This window comes from Podarcis gaigeae (genome assembly GCF_964106915.1).
Source record: "Podarcis gaigeae genome assembly, chromosome: 10".
Lineage (NCBI taxonomy): Eukaryota > Metazoa > Chordata > Lepidosauria > Squamata > Lacertidae > Podarcis > Podarcis gaigeae.
In genome coordinates, this window is record NC_139686.1 from 20,748,509 (window position 1) to 20,769,820 (window position 21,312).

The 21,312-nt window shown below is 44.2% G+C and overlaps 2 protein-coding genes and 1 long non-coding RNA gene across 5 annotated transcripts in view; 1 reads left to right on the top strand and 2 right to left on the bottom strand.

Moving 5' to 3' along the window:
• SLC13A4 (solute carrier family 13 member 4) overlaps positions 1–5,549 on the bottom strand; it is a 39,937-nt gene extending 34,388 nt beyond the window's left edge. Inside the window, exon 1 of the mRNA XM_083700332.1 lies at positions 4,788–5,549. Coding sequence (XP_083556458.1) covers positions 4,788–4,886 — 99 coding nt within the window. The 5' untranslated portion in view covers positions 4,887–5,549. The remainder of the gene's footprint in view (positions 1–4,787) is intronic.
• LOC310826322 lies at positions 1–13,727 on the top strand. Of its 2 annotated transcripts, XR_014555745.1 has the most exons (3): positions 5,137–5,217; positions 8,611–8,669; positions 12,858–13,727. It is a non-coding gene; the product is annotated as an uncharacterized lncRNA (long non-coding RNA). The 2 variants fall into 2 exon arrangements; XR_014555744.1 differs by lacking the exons at positions 5,137–5,217; positions 8,611–8,669 and adding an exon at positions 1–217.
• Positions 13,711–21,312, bottom strand: part of FAM180A (family with sequence similarity 180 member A) — a 17,505-nt gene continuing 9,903 nt past the window's right edge. The window contains exons 2-4 of one of the 2 annotated variants that reach the window (XR_014555658.1): positions 16,710–16,810; positions 14,871–15,459; positions 13,711–14,662 (exon numbers count right to left, since the gene is read on the bottom strand). Coding sequence is in view for 1 of the 2 variants with exons in the window: in XM_083701006.1 (XP_083557132.1) it covers positions 15,103–15,459; positions 16,710–16,810 (458 nt within the window). In the remaining variant the exon portion in view is untranslated. Of the gene's footprint in view, positions 15,460–16,709; positions 16,811–21,312 lie in introns of both variants that reach the window. The other variant, XM_083701006.1, reaches the window with a different exon arrangement.

The following is a 21,312-nucleotide window of genomic DNA, read 5'->3' on the forward strand; positions in this document are numbered from 1 at the left end:
CACACTACTTTTGGACCTCAAGATGCCATGCAGACATGATGACTAACAGCCAAGGGCTGACTGGCAAGCCGTCAGGAAGAAAAGTGATTCACAACAGTCGTTTTATTAATCTCAGCTAAACCATAATCGGCCTCTGTGGGGCTATTTAATGATCAAGTAACTAGGCTATCGGATAACTGGGCTATTTAATGAAGAAGTGCTTAGAAGCCAGCTTGTTGTGAGTAGGCACTCTGTGCTAATTTCTTTCCATTCCACTTGATCCACCGAGAAAGACCGCAGGGTTTTCTTTCTGATTGAGTTACGCAATGTTAAATTATTGTCTGTGCTTCGATTCTTTGTGCAGAACACAAAAGGATCAGTTTGATTAGTCATTCTAAACTGCAGCTTATGATCCTCCAGAGGGAGGGGAGCACTGCAGCTGTGTTTCACTTCTAAAGATGGTGTTTTGGAAACCAGTGGACACATGGGATACCTGGGTGCTGGTTCGATGCCTTATCATTCAGCATGAGAGAATCTGCCTATTTCATAGAACTGTAGAGTTGGAAGAAAACCTAGTCCAACCCCCTACAATGCAGGACTCTCAACTAACGAACCCATGGCAGATGGCCATCTGTTCATTTCAGTTTCTCATTTCTCCCAAGTTCAGCTCTCAACATTTCTGCATCATTCTGCATTTTGTTTATTGTTTTTGTTTGTTACTATGTTGTGTATTTTTGTGCTTTTATGTTGTCAACTGCCCTGTGGTCTTTGGGTGAAATTTAATAAATAATAATACGGTAAGCAATTTCCCCTAATATACACATTTTTGCAAATCTACATAACCCCTAATATAACACATAATATAACAGGAAGCCCTGCAATTTATCTGGGAATTACATTCTGGGGATTGTGCCTAAAGCCAAAATCGCATATCATCAAAACATATTGGGTTCAATAATGGGTGGGATTGCCAAAGTCGTTGCCAGCCTCGTCCCCTTTAATCTTTTTTTTTTTTTTGCCAAGCATGTAAAGCTGAATGCACACGAGTTAAAGGCACGTAAGTTGTGGGTTTACTGTATATTATATTATTTATATTGTATCATCCTTTATCCAAAGAGCATGGGACAGTCCACAACATAAAAATACACACTGTCCCTGCCCTGCAACTTTCTCAAGTGTGTTTGTTTGGCTGGAATGTGTCCTTGAAGTATAATAATATCTCTTGCATGTCTGGATGGAGATATGAGTGGAGCTTGTAGAAAGCTCTGAGAGCAAAGCGTGCAAACATCCATCTTGTGTTTTGCTCTGCGCAAGAGAGACATGCATGGAGAAAACTGGAGAAAAACCAGGAATGGTTAAATTGAATTTTTAGGCTTTTACAAAAGAATTAAAGTGAGCAGGGAGTGAGAAAGAGAGGTACCAAGGCCTATAGTTGAATTGAATCGGATCAAGCACATTTAATAGCATGATGTTTCTGACTTGAGTTACGGTTCCCAATCCTAAGGCCATCTTTTCCAACCTGGTGCCCTTCCACTCTCATCGGCACAGCTTCAGACAATTCCATGAATTCACAAAACCACAGAGAAGAGGTTTATTACCACTTCTCTGCATTGATAGCCAAAGAGAACTTCCATCTGCAGGGGCACTATATCCCTGACAACCAACTGCTGCAGCCAAAGAACAAGGGGAGGTTGAGCATTGAGCACCTCAGTCCAGAAACCCGCACTGGTTGTCAGTCTGCTGCTTGGCCAAGTTCAAAGGTGTTACTACTAGTATATAAAGCCTGTCACAGTTTACCTGCAGGATTGCTTTACTCCATGCATGCCCACTCAAACCCCTTTGGAACTGTTACAGGTTTCACACAATACTCATTCAGCAGTTGCAAGAAATCTCTCTTTTGGTGTTGCTGCGCCTGCACTTTGGAAACTGAGGCAGGCACCTTCACTGTAATCTTTTCAGCACCTGCTAAAAGCAATTATGTTTCGGCAAATCTATCCAGGCATGTGGAATATTGGCATGTGCTTTAAGCTGGTTTCCAGCTTGTGGCTGATTTTAACTATTCTTTGGGTGTTTCAAACAGCTGTTTTCCCACTGATCTAAAATTGTGATTTTAAGCTGTATGTGGGGCATCATGAGTGATTCGTGGGCATTGGAAGGGAAGCGTATAAATGTTTCCATGAAATAAGTATATGGAATTTCCTGTTCTGTAACTCTACGGACTAAGGTGCAGATCAGCCCATAGCAATCCACTAGATTTTGCATTTCTCCAAATTTTGTGATGCAGTTCTCAGAGGTTTAAATATAGCAAAATATGCATTTAAGTCATGGTGGCCCTGTAGGCCTCTGCCTCTGTCCCTCGTAACCCTCCCAAGGCCACCAACCCCCTCTCTCTGGGCCATCCCACTTATTAGCTCTGCTTTGCACCCTGAATGCTTTTGCCAGGCTGGAATGTGCCCTTAAGCACTGGTAATGCCCACTGCTTGTTCAGGTGGAGGAGACAGAGGGCTGGGTGAAACTAGCCTACTGTGCAAAGGTAAAATTTTCCCTGCTTGCCCCACCCACTTTTTCCTCTGGCCCCGCCTACCACTCATATGTGGCCCTCAGAACATTGCCCAGGAGGGAATGCAGCCCTTGAGCTTGAAAATGGTTTGCCACTCCCAATTTCAAAAGATATTTTCAGAGGAAAATACACATTTAAATATGAATATGAAATGCAGATTAATGCAGGAATGGAACAGAATTGTGGGCAAAAGCATACAAAAGTAAAATGGACTGGAAGCAGACTTGCCCATCCCTTATTTAGTTCTATATTAAGTAACTACCTGCTGGCTAATTTGATTTTTTAAATTCATCATGCCGTCATTCCATCTTCATCATCGCACCAGGTCTGTAAGCTTGTAATTGCTTAACTCTTGTCAGCTCAAGAGAGGCAAAAGGAAAGGAAAAAAACCTCATTTATCTTCCTTTGCCTCGCTCTTCGTTTACTTGTTTAATGAGGTTGAAATTTGTTTTAGCTGACTTCGACTTTGCCTAATTTGCCAATTTGTTCATTTGTTCACTCCAACCCTGATAAACAAGGGGACACCATTAATTAAACAAGTTGCAAACAAATTAATCAAAAGGTGCAACTCGACTTCATTAAAACAAACACCGCCAAGTTAGCGATGCTGCCTTCCTAGAGAGCATTTGCGGCAGTGCAAATTCATTTGCGAAAGGAAACTCGTCTCCAAAATTAATGAGGAAATTTCATCTGCCTTTTCCTTCAGTTCAAATGATAATGCAACTCAGCTTCAATTCTTTGATTAAGATTATCACAGGAGACCAAGGAGAACTGTTTCCCTCTCCTCATGTATTTTTGCACTCACAGCTGCATATTTAAATTTAGAATCCAAGACTGTAAACAGGACTTAATTGGAAAAAGCCACATGGCAGCTCAGTCCTGCATGTAATCACAGCATGTTTCTGGGCATGTACAGAGCACATTTTTTCTCATTACAAGTGAGTCTCAGTATTGGATCTGAAAATGTGTTTATATATTTGTTTTAGCTTGTAGATGATAGATAAATAGATAGGCTGGCAGACAATGAAAGCATCAAACAGCACGTCAAGCAAGTTTGCTGAGCATTTCTGAGAAGCTACGGATAATGCAACATATCCAACAACGTGGGACACATTAACACCACATGGCCTCAACCTTGAGCAGCCTTTCTCAACCTTGGGTCCCCAGATGTTGTTGGACTACAACTCCCATCATCCCTGCTAGCTAGGGATGGTGGGAGTTGTAGTCCAACAACATCTGGGGAGCCAAGGCTAAGAAAGGGTGACCTAGAATATAGTACAAGCATCACTTAGCTTCAACAACCAAAGACCTCCTGAGCATTCCATCCTCAAAGCTCTATAACGTCTTCAAATATCTGAAGGGCTGTCACATGGATGATGGAGTAAGCTTGTTTTCTGCTTCTCCAAAGGACCTGAACCAATGGATCCAAATTACAAGAAAGAATTTTCTGACTGTAAGAGCTGTTTGGCAGTGGAACGGACTGCCTCCTTCAGTGGAGGATTCTAAACAAAGCTTGGATAGTCATCTGTCAAGGGTTCTTTGATCCCCTTCCAACTTTACATTTCTATGAGTCCACCCTGGAAACAGCATCATTTTCATTGGAGTAAAGCTGGAATCCAGAACAATTTGCTATAAGAATTTAATTTATATATTTAAAACTGTTTTTGTTTTTATATATACAACTGTTTTAACTACTTTTGCACACACAATTGTCTTAGAGATGTTTTTGTTGCATTGCGAAGTTGCTTCGAGAAGTGATTCATCAATGAAATAAATAATCAAGGCTGAGTTGCGTCCTATGGAGTTCCCATGCAACGGAGGCAAAGGGGCTGCCACCTTAATGTTGCATTCGAACCCCACTTATTCAATAGGGCTTACTTCTGAGTAAAGGATTGCACCGCAACTCTCCCTGCTCCCCTGCATACACCATACATACTACGCTTGCCAAGAATGCTTTGCCTAGTTGGCCTGCTAACTCTTGAGCACATTAATTTATTTATCACAGTTATAACCCACCTTTCCTACAAGGAAAGGTGGCATAAATATTTCTCCTCTTCCCTCAATACAACCCTGTGAAGGTAGGCTAGGCTGAGCTTGAGTGACTGGCTCCCAGGTCACCCAGTGAGTTTCATGGCTAAGAGGAAATGGGATGAATCCTGGTTCTGGTCCAGCACTCTAACCACTATACCAGACTGGCTCCCAATCCAGTTATGGTGAAAATGAGAGGGCGGGGAAGCAAAGTACTTACACTGCTGGGATATAAGAGAGGCAAAGGAAGCAACAAGAGTGGAATCAGGATAACCAGCAACAGGTTTCTGGCACGGAGCAGCTCCTTGACTACTGTCATCCTTCTGTTCCTGGTGTATCTCCTTGATGACCCAATGGGAATCCTCAGGGTCTTCCTCCAGCCCTGGGAAAATGGTTCCCTCCTTCTACGGAAGAGTGATTGGCGGCTCTTGCTTCTTTTCTCCTTCAAGGGGACGTTGCGAAATGCATTGGAGAGTCTCTGCCTTTATGTAGGACTGCCTAGTGCCTCCTCATGACCATCGCACCATAAGTGTCTGAGGAACATAATGTTCTTGCTTCTGACCACCACCAGGAAAATCACCAGGCGGCCTCCGTGGAGTCCATTTTCTTTTCGCCTCGCATCACGTTTGTTTGCTTGGAGTATGAATCAGGTAGGCAGAAACCCAAACGTTTTCTTGAGCCTCGCTTTCTTCTTCTTGCAGGTATGCCCACTTTCAGGTGCACCTCAACTAAAGAGTTAGCATTCAGTTTAGCACAAATTAAAATAGGGAAGAAAATCCACAGCTTAAAAAAAAAACTATTTTCTCTCCCTCACTCTCCCTTTATGCTTTTTGCATTCTTTCCTGTAACATTTCTCAACTGCTTAAAGATTATCTTTCTGCTCCTTTCCCTCCCTACCCTCAGATCAGCAGTTCTCAGGGAATGCACAGAGAAGCAATTCTTACACAGATTACCTTCATCTTGAGAAAAAACTTGAGGGGAAGTCCCGACCTATTGCAGCTCACCAATGGGAGGGATGGAAAGGAGCCCCGGCTCCGCCTGCTAAGAGGATGGCATTGGAGGAAACCAATATCCTTCCAAGACAAGTGCTATTCCCTCCCTCCCCTCAACCCCTGGCCCCACCACCCACCTCAGCTGCTGGGCAGTGTGACTGCTTCAAGGCCAAGGAATGGCTGTGAAAATATAAACTCCCCACTGGCAATGCGAAATGATTCACTTTTTACCTCACGTTGTTCACCAGTTGCAACTTTAGCCATTAAAACCGATAAAGCAGGCCTGTGCAAATAGTGGTGCCCATAATAAATATTAGTCAGGGGCCGTATCGTTCTGTAACCTTTGGCTCCTGCCTCATGTTCTCAAGCAGTTCAGTCTCTGTGGGAGACGATTATAGTAGAGAAATATTTGACGAAGGGCCACAACTCAGTGGTAGAGCACCTGCTTTCAGACCCTATTTTCCAGGGACATCCCTGATTTAGAGAAGCCATCCCAGTTTCTGATTTGATCCCGGAATGTCCCACTTTTCCTTAGGACGTCCCTATTTTCATTGGAGAAATGTTGGAGGGTATGGAGTTATCTGATGCCCGAGCCATCTGAAGGCAATCCTGTACAGTGGTAGAAGAAGAAGAAGAAGAGGAAGAGTTTGGATTTGATATCCCGCCTTTCACTCCCCTTCAGGAGTCTCAAAGCGGCTAACATTCTCCTTTCCCTTCCTCCCCCTCAACAAGCACTCTGTGAGGTGAGTGGGGCTGAGAGACTTCAGAGAAGTGCGACTGGCCCAAGGTCACCCAGCAGCTGCATGTGGAGGAGCGGAGACGCGAACCCGGTTCCCCAGATTACAAGACTACCGCTCTTAACCACTACACCACACTGGTACCTTGGGTTAAGTACTTAATTCGTTCTGGAGGTCCGTTCTTAACCTGAAACTGTTCTTAACCTGAAGCACCACTTTAGCTAATGGGGCCTCCTGCTGCCGCCAGAGTACAATTTCTGTTCTCATCCTGAAGCAAAGTTCTTAACCTGAAGCACTATTTCTGGGTTAGCGGAGTCTGTAACCTGAAACGTATGTAACCTGAAGCGTATGTAACCCGAGGTACTACTGCATAGGGAGGTGTTTTTTTAATGGTTAATGTTTTATTATGTTTTTATATATATTGAAAGCTGCCCAGAGTGGCTGGGGCAAAGACGTGTGGGGTATAAATAGTAAAATTATCATTATGGAATGGGACATCCCTATTTTCACCGGAGAAATGTTAGAGGGCATGTGCTTTTGCAGGTTTAATCCCCAACATTTCCAGGTTCGGCTGGGAATGTGCCCAGCATGATACCTTGGAGAACTGCTGCCCGCCAGTGTAGACAATACTGATCTACATGGACCAGTGGTCTGACTCAGTATGAGAGCTTCCTATATTCCGATGGGCTTGAAAGTACACTGAACCCTGGTGCATGGAGTCAACTGCAGTTCACCCCTTGAGGGATGGGTTTGCCTTCCTTCCAGAGCTTGAGTCCTGTTTACACACGCTTAGTAATGCTACTGAAAAAACCTAGCTAGCTTTTATTTTTGATTTATTTAATGGCTACACCACACTTTGCCTGTTACCCTGAAATTTACTCATTCCTAGCCTGAGTGTGGGATGTAGGCCGGGATGGAGGAGAAATTCAATTCAGTTCACATGCAAAGGTGAATCTACCTGATTCTCTCTTTCTCTCTTTTTGAAACAGAATGTGAACTGAAACACAGTCCCTGATCAAAATTTGAACTTTTCTGAATTTTGCAGGAAGACTATGCCTAGGAGAAATGTGTATATTAGAGAAAATTGCATGCAGAAATGTGTATGTGATGAGAAATTTCCACAGAAATGCTGGTGAATTTTCTTGAGAACTTTTTCTTTTTCTTTTTAAAAAAGCAAACTGATGCAAAAAGGTGAAGAATGGAATTGAAGATTGGAAAAGTGAGAGAGTGAGAGAAACCAAAAGTGACGGATTTGCCCAACCCTACTTGAGGGCACTTGCCAGCAAAGGTCCATATAGTAAAAGCTATGGTTTTCCCTGTAGTGATGTATGGAAGTGAGAGCTGGACCATAAAGAAGGCTGATCGCCGAAGAATTGATGCTTTTGAATTATGGTGCTGGAAGAGACTCCTGAGAGTCCCATGGACTGCAAGAAGATCAAACGCATCCATTCTCAAGGAAATCAGCCCTGAATGCTCACTGGAAGTACAGATCCTGAAGCTGAGGCTCCAATACTTTGTCCACCTCATGAGAAGAGAAGACTCCCTGGAAAAGATCCTGATGTTGGGAAAGATGGAGGGCACAAGGAGAAGGGGACGACAGAGGATGAGATGGTTGGACAGTGTTTTCGAAGCTACCAGCTTGAGTTTGACCAAACTGCGGGAGGCAGTGGAAGACAGAAGTGCCTGGCGTGCTCTGGTCCATGGGGTCACGAAGAGTCGGACACGACTAAACGACTAAACAACAACAACAACTTGAGGGCAATGACTTTCCACCTCTGGGAGCCTTTTCTGGCTGGAGAGTGGGATAAAAATCATGTAAACCAATGAATTTATTAAATGTATATATGCATAAATGAGACTTGCGACTCCCTTAATGGCTTCCTTCTTTGTTCATGTGCCAGAGGTTTTTAATGTACCAAAGAAGAAAGGTTTAAAAAACAGTTCATAGCAAAAAGATGTGAAGTAGTAAACCTCCCCATTCCAAAGAGGAAAAGTACTAATATATTTTGAAAGTGACTCCCCCACTCCCAAGCAATGAGTAGATGAGTTCATAGAGGACTGGCATTTAGTTAGAAATCAGTGAAACTTGAAATTAGGGTTGTTTTCAACTGACTGGAATTAAAAATAAAATAAAATTCTGGGTGAGCTTTCTTGGTTCTGTGCTTGCTGCCTGAATTATGTGTGCAACTGCATTAATGGCCAGAATCTGGGGCACGTTGCAAATGTGTTGTTGTTTTTGAGTAAAATCGGCATCTTTTGACTGAAGGTTAGCTGCATCATTGTCATCTCGTGTGCATGCTTCTTCTCAAAGTAGGAAATCCAGAGGAACCTACCTGAAGACTTCCAGCACCGGACAGCTCATCATCCCTCTATGTCAGTAGTCTTTGGCCTTTTCTGACGTGGGATCCACTTTTAACCCAGAAATGCATTTGGGGATAGGGAGAGAGATGCTGCTGTTGCAACACGCCTTAGATCAGGCCATGATCTGGTAGTCGGTCCACCCACTAATCTAAGACCAATGCTTTAGATAGTTGGTTCCATTGTCAAGTGACTCTTACCATCAAGAAGTATCTTACAACATTCAGCTGACATTTATCTTTCTGTAACTTAAGCCTGCTAATGCCATTTCTGGATTTTGGACAAGATAGCCTCTGTGGAATTCCCTTCCCTAAGTTCTATATTTCCAGACCCTCCAGGTGTTCCTATTTTTCAGGGACGTCCCTGATTTAGAGAAGCCATCCCAGTTTCTGGTTAGATCCCAGAATGTCCCACTTTCCCCTATTTTCATTGGAGAAATGTTGGAGGGGATGGAGTTGTTCAGCTCCCAAGCCATTTGAAGGCAATCCTGTGTAGGGAATGTCCCCCCCCCAATATTTAATATTTTGTCATGTTTTTATATATGTTGGAAGCTGCCCAGAGTGGCTGCGGCAACCCAATCAGTTGTGTGGGGTATAAATAGTAAAATTATCATTATGGAATGGGACGCCTCTATTTTAATTGGAGAAATGTTGGAGGGTATGCCTGCATTCCTGCTCTAAGGATATGCTTGGTGACCAGTTCATTATCTCCTGGTTACCTCCCTAGTTTTCCTGAGCACCTGGAAAGACTTTTCTTTTAAAAAGAAAACTAAATTAGATGGTGGTGATAAGGGCTTTTTAATACCTTGTGTGCACTTTCTGCTGGCCTTGTTGCTTATCTCCACTGATAAATGTACCTTGAATTCAAGCATGCCTCAAAGCACGGGTGTTTTGCTTCTTCATTAGAGATGCTTTAGTAAATAAAATAGACCTTTATGGATGTCATTCCCATATTTTGTGCTTCTGACATTACCCACAGTAAAAGAGGAGAGTGGAAGCCTACAAAGCTCTATTTTACAAGCAAGAAGCAGAGGGTTGTAAGAGTTATTTCTAAGGTTCATTGATCCACTGGGAGCCTGAGGGTGTTTTATGCTTTGTTTGTATATGTATTATTCAGAGAGCTAGCAACGCCGGCTCTTAAATCAACAACACTCCATTTTGACTGTGGGAGAAATCCCACTGTGCTGGGAAATGTGCTTTAGAGTTTAACATGGCTCTCTATATAAAGAAGGGGTGATGAAGCCCAGGCCTGAAGGCCAAATGCCCCCCCCTCTCTCTGGACCTTGGTGCTCTCCCCCTTCTTTGCCCCCCCCCAAGTGTTTTTGTCCGTCCGGAATGTGTCCTAGAACTTTGATAATGCCTCTTGCTTTCCTCAATGGGGGATAGAGGGGTTGTATGAGTTTAAAATATACATGTGTTGCTCGGTCTACCTTTGGCTCTGGCCCTGCCCAGCACTGGCATGTGACTCCCTGTAAGATTGCCTAGAAGGGAATGGCGCTTCGCAGCCAAGGAGTACACATGGCAAAGAGTTAGCTCTTTATTGTCAATGGGAACACTTGCAGTCGCTTCGACACCTCTGAATTCCTACGCACAACAATCTGGCATCTAGGCAGCTAATCTCAGGTCTATGGAGCAGTTTCAGCAGAGTCAGCACCCTAGTGGTGGCGATTCTTGTATTCTGCTGACCTGGGCTGTCTGTCTCTCCTAACTGCCTTCTTCCAATGCACCACAGACAGCATGTTTAGGTAGGACTGAAATCCCAGACATTACCAGGATTTCAAAGGGGAAAGTGACATCCAAGGGGAATTTCTATTATTATTATTATTATTATTATTATTATTATTATTATTATTCAGTTTTACATTTAACATTTGCATTCACATGTAGATTATAATTATATGCAAATAGGATTCTCTGAATCCCTAGACTTCCCTCTATTTCCCCTCCATGGGTTCCATAGTTATTTTCCAACTGCATCGTATGAACTCAATTCATACCATAGTTCTTGTTAGATTGCAAGTGGTGTTTTTTAAAAAAATCCTGCCAATGTTTTTCATTGCTTACAGTCTTCTTTTAAGTGACTTATAAATTTTTCCCATTCTTTATTAAATTTATAATCTGCTTGGTTTCTGATCTTCCTGGTTACTTTCACCATTTCTCTGTTATCCATCCCTCTCTGGTAATCCAGTGAGAATTTCCAGAAGGCAGTGGTTTGTCCTGGATCTTTGGGAAGTAAACCGAGAAACCGAGGTGGTTTGGTGTGGTTTTTTTTTTTTGGCGTTTTTGTAAAGAAAAGCTCAACAATTTGGGTGGTTTCCTGGTTTTTACTTTTTGAAATAGGTTTAGGAAAGACCCCCCTAACCAAGTGGGCAGGCAGAGGCACAATTATCCCTGGCAGGCTGTACATTCCAGCAGGCAATGTGTGAACAGCTGCATTGGTCTACTCCAGGCACATCCAAATCTATAGAGATGCGATCTACTCCCAGTACAGTGGTACCTCGGGTTAAGTACTTAATTTGTTCCGGAGGTCTGTACTTAACCTGAAACTGTTCTTAACCTCAAGCACCACTTTAGCTAATGGGGCCCCCTGCTGCCGCTGTGCCGCCGGAGCACGATTTCTGTTCTCATCCTGAAGCAAAGTTCTTAACCTGAAGCACTATTTCTGGGTTAGTGGAGTCTGTAACCTGAAGCGTATGTAACCCGAGGTACCACTGTACAGTGGTACCTCTGGTTGCGAATGGGATCCGTTCCAGAGGCCCCTTCGCAACATGAAAAGAATGCCACCCTCAGCGGTGCATCTGCACATGCGCAGGTTGTGATTCGTCACTTCTGCGCATGTGCGTGACATCATTTTGCACCTCTGCGCATGCGCGAGCGGTGAAACCCAGAAGTAACCTTTTCCAATACTTCTGGGTCACTGCGGGATGTAACCTGAAAGAACGTAACATGAAGCGGACGTAACATGAGGTATGACTGTATAATAAAACTGGCAGTGATCTACCCATTGTCATTGCTCAGAGTTGTTGAGCTTTATTTAAGAAAGGGTTGCATAAAATCACTCACCAAGCAGTCCACAACCATCCCTCCTTCCCCCACTCTACCACAGATGAGGGGAATACAAGTGGCGCCAATGAAACATGGCGCTGGGAGCCGGGCACGTCACGATCGCTCAGGAGCAAACAGACAATCTCTTTTTTCACTCCCACGATGCATCTGGAGAACCCTGGCGATCTACCAGGTGACCACAGTCAACTGGTTCGACATTGCTGGTCTATTCAGTGTGACACTTGGTGGCAATGGCATGTTGTTGCATTAGTTTGAGTGGACGGTGAACAGAAGCCGAGCAGAGTGGTGACGAGGAGTGAGAGGGCAGAGCTGTTTCTGCCTGGCACCTCCAAACTGGTATTTTACTCTCTGAGATCCAATGGAGCATGCTGTCCCATCACTGGAGTCCCGTGACACAGATGTGGTCCTGCTACACACATGTAGTCGGATTCCTTTCCCCGCTGCATGTCAAACAAGATGAGCTGCCTGCTGTTGGTTCTCTGACTGGCTGACCAAATGTGACCTAAACTAAACTATTCATTCTGCAGGGATGCAGCAAAATTATGACTCACGCCACAGAGTTACTCAAACACAGGACAGGAACAGCCAGGAATGGTGTAATTACACAGCTAGTAGAATCTTTGATCTGCCATTGCTGAACAGATGTCTGAGCCCACACAGAGTCAGCTCTAGGCTTGGAGCCATACCAGGACGTTGACGCTGCTTGGGCCCTTTCAGTCTGACTGCGAGTGCTCTGTTTTTGGAGATATATATAAATATTAGTGTTCCTAGAAAATAAATGCTGACTCTCCACCATTTTTGTGCCAAGGGGCTTCAAAAGCCACTGTTGCTAAGGTTCCTCGTTTAATTTGCAGAAATTGTGGGATTATCTCCCCATTCCTTTAATATCTGACCTGTTATGTCCAAAGCTCTGTTTAGCCCCCATTGACTAGAATGGGAAATCTAAAAGCAGCTATGACTTCTTTTCACACAAGTGGATGTAATTTGTAGGCCAAATAGCCCTTGCAGAATGGATCAAGTCTGCCAAAGTTCAAACAGATCCATCCAGGGGTTTCCATGCAGGGAACATTTCAGGTGGTTTGTTGTTTGTTTGTTGTCTGAAAGAAATAAAGTATTTAACTGTTTTATTTTATTCCAGGAGTGGATGCAAATTGCAGGCACAGTTCCCACTTCTGAAGGAACAAATACTGCCAAATTTCTGACAGGTAGCTACAGCAGTTCTCCTACAAGGTCAGACTACCATTTTCAGGTGGGAAAACAAAAAATCACATTCCCTCCCTTAATTTGATCAGGGCAATCCATTTGAGAAATGGGGACACAAGTAACCTGTCAAAGTTCGGACAGATAGGTCCAGGGGCTATCATACTAGGTGATTTTATCTTGTTATAACAAAATGGAAAAGTCACTGTTTTTTCTCCCCACTCCTCACTTCCTAGAAGTACCCCTCTTGAAGAAAAAAGAGAGGGCACTATGATTTCTGATGGTTTGTTAGGAAAAGGGATTATTTTCTTAGACCCCAGTAGTCTAACCCTACTACTTATGCCCTGTTCTTGCAGCCAGAATATGGAGGAGAAAGGCAGACCGCATGTTTACTTCAACATTCCTCCTCTAAATCACTGACAGCGAAGTGCACTGGGAAAATAATTCACTGATTAAAAGATAATCAAAATGTCCATCAAAATGAAAGATCTCCCATCTCCCCTCTCCTATATATTCCCTCTCCTCTCAAGTGCTAGACATTTTACCATTCAACTTGATTTCATTTTTCAGGAAAGGAAAGGAAAGGAAAAGAAGGTCATGCACAGAACTTTTTTGGGATGGGGGAACCGAGGCAACAGAACTACTTCCCTGGAGATTCCCTAATTCACCTGTTAATAGCCTGATCTAACCCAGGAGCATGATATCGGGTCCTGTATCACCCAATTTGCCTCATTACTTGAGGTGCACACAGAGCCAATGCATAACCCTATTATTCCCTGCTGAAAAGCTAATGAATTCATCAATGAGATTTTTATTGAATGGGTATTTTCTCCACCGTGGATCCCAAACATTCACCAGTTTTCAAGTCAGGGAAAAAAAAATAAGGCTGCAATTCTATGCACACTTATGAGGGGCAAAGACCCATAAAATACAACAGGATGATCCTGAATAGACATGCTTAAAAATGTCCTGCAATACTGTTTGCACAAACAACTCTGAGGCTTTTTGACCCTGGATGTATGTGTATCAAAGCAACTGCCACACTTTGTATGCACATTCACATAAACCTAGAGGGAGTAACAAGAGGGAATATCAAAGAACCAATGAGTCGTTTACTTAAAGTAAAATGAGGGTACCCTAAAAGTTAACTGATCTTGATGTATAAGTCTATGGACATTAATTTTCTCTATACAGATTTTGCATGGTTTATACTAATTCCACGTGCCAGTGAGCGGGAGAGAAAATGTGTGCTGTGGTGTTTTGGGCTTTGCGGCTACCATAGTATCTGAAAACAAAGGGGCATGTTGGGTGCCAGAGAACTGTCCTTGGTTCTTTATATAAATTAATGTCAGCTGGGATGGACAGATTGGTGCATCTGTCCATTTTGGTTTCTCCCACTTTCTCACTTACCCAATTTTAAGGGCAGTCTGGTGCATCGTTTCAGAAAATGTGAACCAGGCAGGCTTGCATTAAAATAAGAAACAAACTGAAGCAGGCCTAGCCTGGGATGGGACTCCAGGATATTAGCACTCTACAGAGAAGTAATATGTGAATAAGGTTGGGGAGGGAACAAGGAAACAGAGCAATATTCCCTTCTCTCCTATGCCCTCCCCATTTGGTCACTGATTGTCAGACAAAGAAAATGAAGTGTGTCTGGGGGTTGAGCTCAGCTTGCAAGGAGAGTTTTGGGAGACAGCAGGCTGGCAGGACCGAGATGAGGTGTTTTGAGTCCTCAGACTGGCTCTGCAAAAAAAAAAAAAAAAGGAAAAAAAGTAAGGTGTCTCATTTTTCCTTCTGGGAGAACTCAGTTAATTTCCAAACTAATCTGATCGGAGCTTTGGGGAAATCACTTATCTCCATGAAAGGCTGCGGAAAACTCTGCATTCACTGTGCTTCATACAAAATTTGGATTATTTAAAGGAGAAAAGAATAAGAAAGGAGGATTCTTAACTCATTGGTTCCATTTCAGAAGCAGGCACAGGCAATTTGTAACTCCCAAAATCCAGGGAGAAATTGAGACAAGGAGAAATTTCAGAAGCATGTAAAAGATTTTTCAACAGGTGCCCTCTAGGAGGAGCTAGAGAATAAAGAATCTTTCCACGCCTGCAGTCCTAAACTTTTTATATACATAGAAAAACAAAGCAAAGAGGCAGATGTGCTTCCTATTAAAGTAAATTTCTGGACTACAAAGTCCGTTGAGATGAGGACGTCTGGCTGGTTGAGAATGTCAAGTCGTGCTTCAGGGCCTTGTAGAGACCCACAAAGGATTCAGCCCACGTGTCTTTCTGGTGACCTTGGGACTGAGCTGCCCTATAGGCTGTGTAGACCATGGTCAACACTGTCCTTTCGAAATCTTCTTTCTTCAGCACCCCAGGGTGGCCCAGCAGCCTGGCATTCAGTCGGCGAATGTCCGTGATGCTTTTAGGGATGATGTCATTGCAGAGAGTGTCAAATGCAGTCGCCTTCCTCATCGAAGCCAGCTCCTCGTCTTTGACAGAGATCTTCAGGTCATCGTTGATCTGCAGCTCACTTAGAAGAAGCTGGGGCAGAAACACACAGAGGAGAAATGAGGCAAAGTTGTCCCAAAAGGCAACCGTATTTTGGAGTGGTACCTTCCAAACAAAACTTGGCTCATTTGCTGTTTGGGAGAACCCAGCCAGCCTCCCACAGGAACAATGCATAACATTTAGGTTAAATTTAGATTGTTTTTATTGGAACATAAAGCAGACAAAGGGACTGATTAGTTTAAAAATAAAATGGCAGGAGGCAGGTCAGCAGCCCTTACAGCTGTAGTCCATCGCTCAGCTGTGTCTGAGACCACGTTCTTCTGAAGCCAGCATCTAACCCACCATCTACTTGGTCTACGATTTCTGTTAAAATATTGCTCTGGGGCTGGGCCACAGAACCTATGGCTTTCCACATGTTGTTGCACTTCAATTCCCATCAGCCCCTGCCAGCATAGCCAATAGCCAGGGGTGCATACCCATCAATATCTTGGAATCCCACTGTATTAAATTGCTTGTATTTGATTATATGTTGTTCTTATATTCAACTAATAAAATATTCAAAACAACAACAACATCTTGGAATCCCAAGACGTGTGTCTTCCCACCCATGTTCCTGTATGAGTCACAGCACCCAAAATGGTTGCTATGCTCTCGCGTGAGAAAACGGGATGTCCTGTTTTTTCCGGGACATTTGCAGGCTGTGCGGGACGATGGTTCCCTATTCCTGCTTTATGGTGACAACTTTAAGCATGCTTACTGGATTCAGCAAGGAAGCTGCAGATTGACAGTGACAACTTCACAGTGATTCTGTGATTCTATATTTGATGTGGGAGAGAGCCTTTCCATATTCTCTAATCACAGTAAACGGATTCTTCAGGGTTTTCCCCCTAATGCCTGTAACTTTATTTCAGCAGCGTGGATGGCTGCTCTTAAACATGAGAGCAAAAGCCTGCAAATAAATGCCATGGCATCTTTCCGCCAGTTGCATAGAGCAGGTGAGTCACTGCTGGTTACTGAGAGGAGGAGGATGGGTGAAACAGCAGGAAGGCAGCATGGTGCAAACACACTGGCGGGAGCACCAGGTTGGCTTTGCCAGTGCATTTGTGCTCTGCCACCTCACCCGTTCCCTTTGTAAACAGCAGTAAGTCAACAAGTGCTTCTGTCCTACCAGGCTGTCCGACACCGCTCTGCACCAAGCTCCTTATTCTCTGTGCTGCCTTGAAGATATTGTCATATCTGGTATATTTCTACACAGAAAGATGGTTCTCTGGTGTATACTGAACCTCAAACAGAAGGTCCACATCATCCTGAGACTTCTGAAGCACTGGGTTGAGGAGAGCTGCTGAAGACCTCTTCACTCGCTGAGCGGATGGGAAGAGCATCGCTGGGGAGGAAGGGAGAGATAAGAAAGAAGCTGTTGCGCTCACTGTGCAGCTGCCCCCGCTACTCACCCCAGCCTGGTAGGGCTGCTGTTTTTCAGAGCTGCTGCTCATCAGGCAGAAATGCAGCCTTTCATTTAAACCATACCTTTTGAACTTCTGCCCGGCATTGATAATAAATCTGGTATCTGAGCTCTGAGAAGCCTTGGCTCAAACTGAAATAATCGCTCCCTTTTTAGCCATTCTGTTCCTTCCTTCTAACACCATATTCCAATACTTTCTTTCTTGTTCTAATGGGGAAGATTATTCAGTCTGAGGCCCAAATTCCCCTCTGAGCACAAGGCATTATGGGAGTTCAAGGACACATTCCTGCCAGGCAAAAACAATTGGGGTGTGTAACAAGAGGCATTGAGGGGTGTGCTTGAGGAGAGGGGTGTGTGGCCGGTGGAGAATTCTGAGGGCCAGATGGACAAGGCAGGGGGCCTCATTCACTTCATCCAGGCCTGAGGTTCCTCACCCCTGCTGATGGGCGCACAGTAAGAACATATGAACATAATGTTCTGCTAGATCAGGCCAATGGCCCATCTAGTCTAGCATCTGTCAGGAGTTCAGCCTACACTCACGTAGGACCCTGGTAGAGACACATGCCCGACTGGCATGTTCCCTCCCTCTTGGTCGATAGTTCGAGAGCTTCAAAAGCTTTCTTCTGCCTGAACATCACAGCGACCGATGCCAACCGACACCGGCACACTTAGGGATCTGCAGAGTCTTCGCAGCATTGTGTGACAGACCTCAGCAACTCAGCATTTTGGCTAATCTACTTTATTTACATATAAACACACACGGAGCACTGCAACATGGCTCCCTCTCTCTCTAGCATCAGACAGCAAAGAGAAAAAGGACAAAGGACATTAGTCCCTGACGGAAACCAGCCGTCAACAGTGGTGAGCAGCATAGAAAGAAAAAACACAGAGGCAGCGAGTATCTTCAGGGTGGAGGGCAGCTCAGCTCGAACTTTCCTCCTCTCCAGTATTTTTATTATACTCTCCTCCCTCTAACAGCCTCCGTGGCCATCTGCCAATGCCCTACATCACATTGCCTGATAATGGCTTTACAACACTCATCACCATATAAGGTATTACTGCCCAGCGGGAACACAACTCCATATAAGGTCAATACACTCAATACACTGCAAAGCACGGACATGCCGGTCACCGAGGTCAGCAAGGCACCATGCGGCACTACAAGCCTCTGCCATGGCTTCATGGCTCCCACAAGTCCCACTTCACGGAACACAGTAACACAAGCATCCTGTCTCCGTCACTTCCCACTCTGTGGAGTCAAAACATATACCGTCATGTGATAGACAAAAATCCCATGACTGCAGTCATGGAGCAGGAATTCTAACAGCATCTTGTTCTCACAGTGGCCAACCAGATGCCTGTAGGAAGCACACATGCGGGATCTGAGCGAAAGAGCACTCCCTCTTCCACCCAGCGGTTTCAAACAGCTGGCATTCAAAAGCATGACTGCCTTTCAGCCTGGAGGCAGAGCTTGGTTGTCATGACTACTGGCTGTCAACAGCCTTATCCTCAATTAATTTTCCCAATCCTCTTTTAGAGCCATCCAAATTGATGGCCATCTCTATCTCCTGTAGGGGGTTAAAGATTTTGCCCATTGTTTTTCACTCTTTGGACCTACTCTATGGAGGTGAGATCTTTAAATCAGAAGTCCTTTTTTATTATCCTTTATATATCTGGTTGGCCACTGAGAAAACAGGATGTTGGAGTAGAAATAATTCAGGTTGATCAATGTCCATCCATCCCCCACACCATGTCATCCCCACAATGTCCCTGTGAGGAAGGGGGTTGCAATCCAGGCCTCCATTTCTCCTCCTCCTCCATTCCTTTTAGGTTCTGCTCTCCTTTGCATTCCCTTCCCTCCTGCCTAAGCTGCAGCACCTTTTGCACAATGTTCTGCCTTGAAATCTTGAAGTGTTAATTGCTTAGTAATTAAAACTTCAATCACCCAACAGTTACAATGTTTATTTGCTAAACAACCTCTGGCAGGGATCCAGGCTACAATGATCAAATTAATAACTTTTAAAACACCATTCTTTGGGGAACATAGCTCATGGAAAGGTCTGTTCCTGAGGGATAGATGAATTAATCCATTGTGAAATGACTAAGGGCTCACACAGATTTCCTTTCATGCCACCGTTTCCAGACCCTCTAAGTGTCTCTATTTTCCAGGGACAGCCCCCGATTTACAGAAGCCATCCCAGTTTCTGATTTGCTCCCGGAATTGTTGGGTATTCCCTAGCTCTCTAATTATTTATGGCTTTTATTTTATTGCTGCCGAAAGGCGATCTTGAAAATCTCATGCCCTTCCATCCTAGGCCACTGGGCACATTAAGACTTCTATCGCCTCCTATTTATGCACGTGGTTTATTGTTTCGTTAGCTTGCTTTACTCAGGCTTTACTCAGTAAATGCATCATCACCAATTGCCAGTGATTCATTTTGCAAATCGTGCAAAAACAAAAACGGTCTTGAGATGGAGAAAGATGTACCGACAATATTTGGTGCAGTGTTTACAAAACCACGCAGAAACTTTTCTGCTGACTCGGCTTCCCCCTACACCAACGCAGAGCTGTGACACTTGTTCCGTATCAGAGAATAGGATGGCAGGATTAATGCGATTTGCCATCCCCATCTTCTTTCCCTGGAGGAGTTTATGTAAAACAATTATTTCATCTCAACATGCACTAATTTATTTTAATGATGCCTCCGACTCATATCATATACAGTAATTGTGACTGCTTGGGAGACAGGAGATCCCTGATCCAGCATAGGACTGGATTTCAAAATACATCGAACTGGGAAACTCTCAGCACAATTAATGCTCTGGACCACATCAATGAGTCCAAAGAGTCCAAAGAGTCTTGCTGTCTGGGCAACCCAAGACCTCCACACATGATGCCCAAGATTGCATCCCAGAGAGCTCACTTCAGTGCTGGTCACTTTCTATTGCAGCAAAAACAATGTGGGAAGCAGCAGTTACTTTGACTTGCAATGGCTTTCTGGGATCTCCAGTATATAGTCTTTCCCATCACCAGCTGCTAATCCCTATGTTAATTGGGGAGGGCAGGGACTGAACCTGGCTGTGCCCTTCTGCTGTGCCCTGACCCCACTGCTTCTTGGTGGTTTTCTTACTGTTCTAATATTTTAACCAGATGTCTGACCCTCCAGGTGTTGTTGAAGAACCTCCCTCAGTCATGCTATCTGGAACTGATGGGGTTCGGAGTTCAAGAGCATCCAGATAGCCATAGGTTCCACATCCATACTATAAGGAATGTCTGCCTGTAGGCAGATCGAACAAGCCTGCTAAAGTAGGGATTGGGAACCAGTGGTTACCCTTACTTTGGTGGACTCCAACTCCCATCAAGCCCATCCAACATGGCCAATGACCAGGGCTGATAGGATTTAGAGTCTAGCAACATCAGGTGTAGCTTGCACAATAACGTAGACCAGCTCTGGTTTGTTTCTTTCTACTATGGAAGGAGGTGGTCAGTGGGCGAAGGCATAGTGGGTGCTTTCAATTCGAAAGCAAGCCCACACTTCATCCTGCTGCAGCCACTGTCAGCCCGCTGCTGTGCTGTGCACCATGTGAATCCTCAAATGGCCCTGGGAAATTGCTTAATTCAAGGTGCACTGGCTTTGCTGCCTGCTAGGCACGCAGCGAAAGAAGACAAGCAGTGGGAAGCCAGCATGAAAGAGGACAACTGGCCACTCTTCCTGATGGGCATCACATGGAGATGCTGGTTGCATCAGACAGTACTTTCAGGTGGGGGCTGTTGACATGGCCTCCACTATTTGTGTTGGCACAGTGACAGAATCTGACCATTGCAAATTCCAATGCTAACTGCCTTTAACTGCACCTCTTGGATCAGAATGTAAATGTTGCAGTATGGCACCCCAAAATACATCCATTTTCTTTTTCTTATATGGGAGAAAGGACAGTTGATTTTCACTCCCATGGGGAAGATAAATCTACCTTCCACTCTGAGCACTAGGTGGTAAGCGCCCTGACCGTGATCTCACTGGTATTATGTCATAGATTATAGGCATTTTGCTGGGGTGCCTCTAGACTGTCACTATTTTGCAGAAAGGATTCATCCACACACCAAAACTTTGGTTTTCCACACTCAAAATAGATTAAATTGCTCTCTTGCTCTAGCACAACAAATCCACTTTCAAAAAGAATCAGGCTTCTTTGCAGTTTGGAGAACGACAGGGGCATGCACTGAAAAGTGTGGAATGACTGAATGACCAACAGGCATAAACACCTTGCAAGCAAATCAAAATGAATGAAGGACAAATGCTCATTGCCATATAACCACTCAGCAAACAAATCAGAACAAATGCTCAATAAATACTGCATATAATCTCATCTCTGTTCATCGAGCATTCATCCCGATTTGCGCAAGCAAATCGGAATGAATGCTC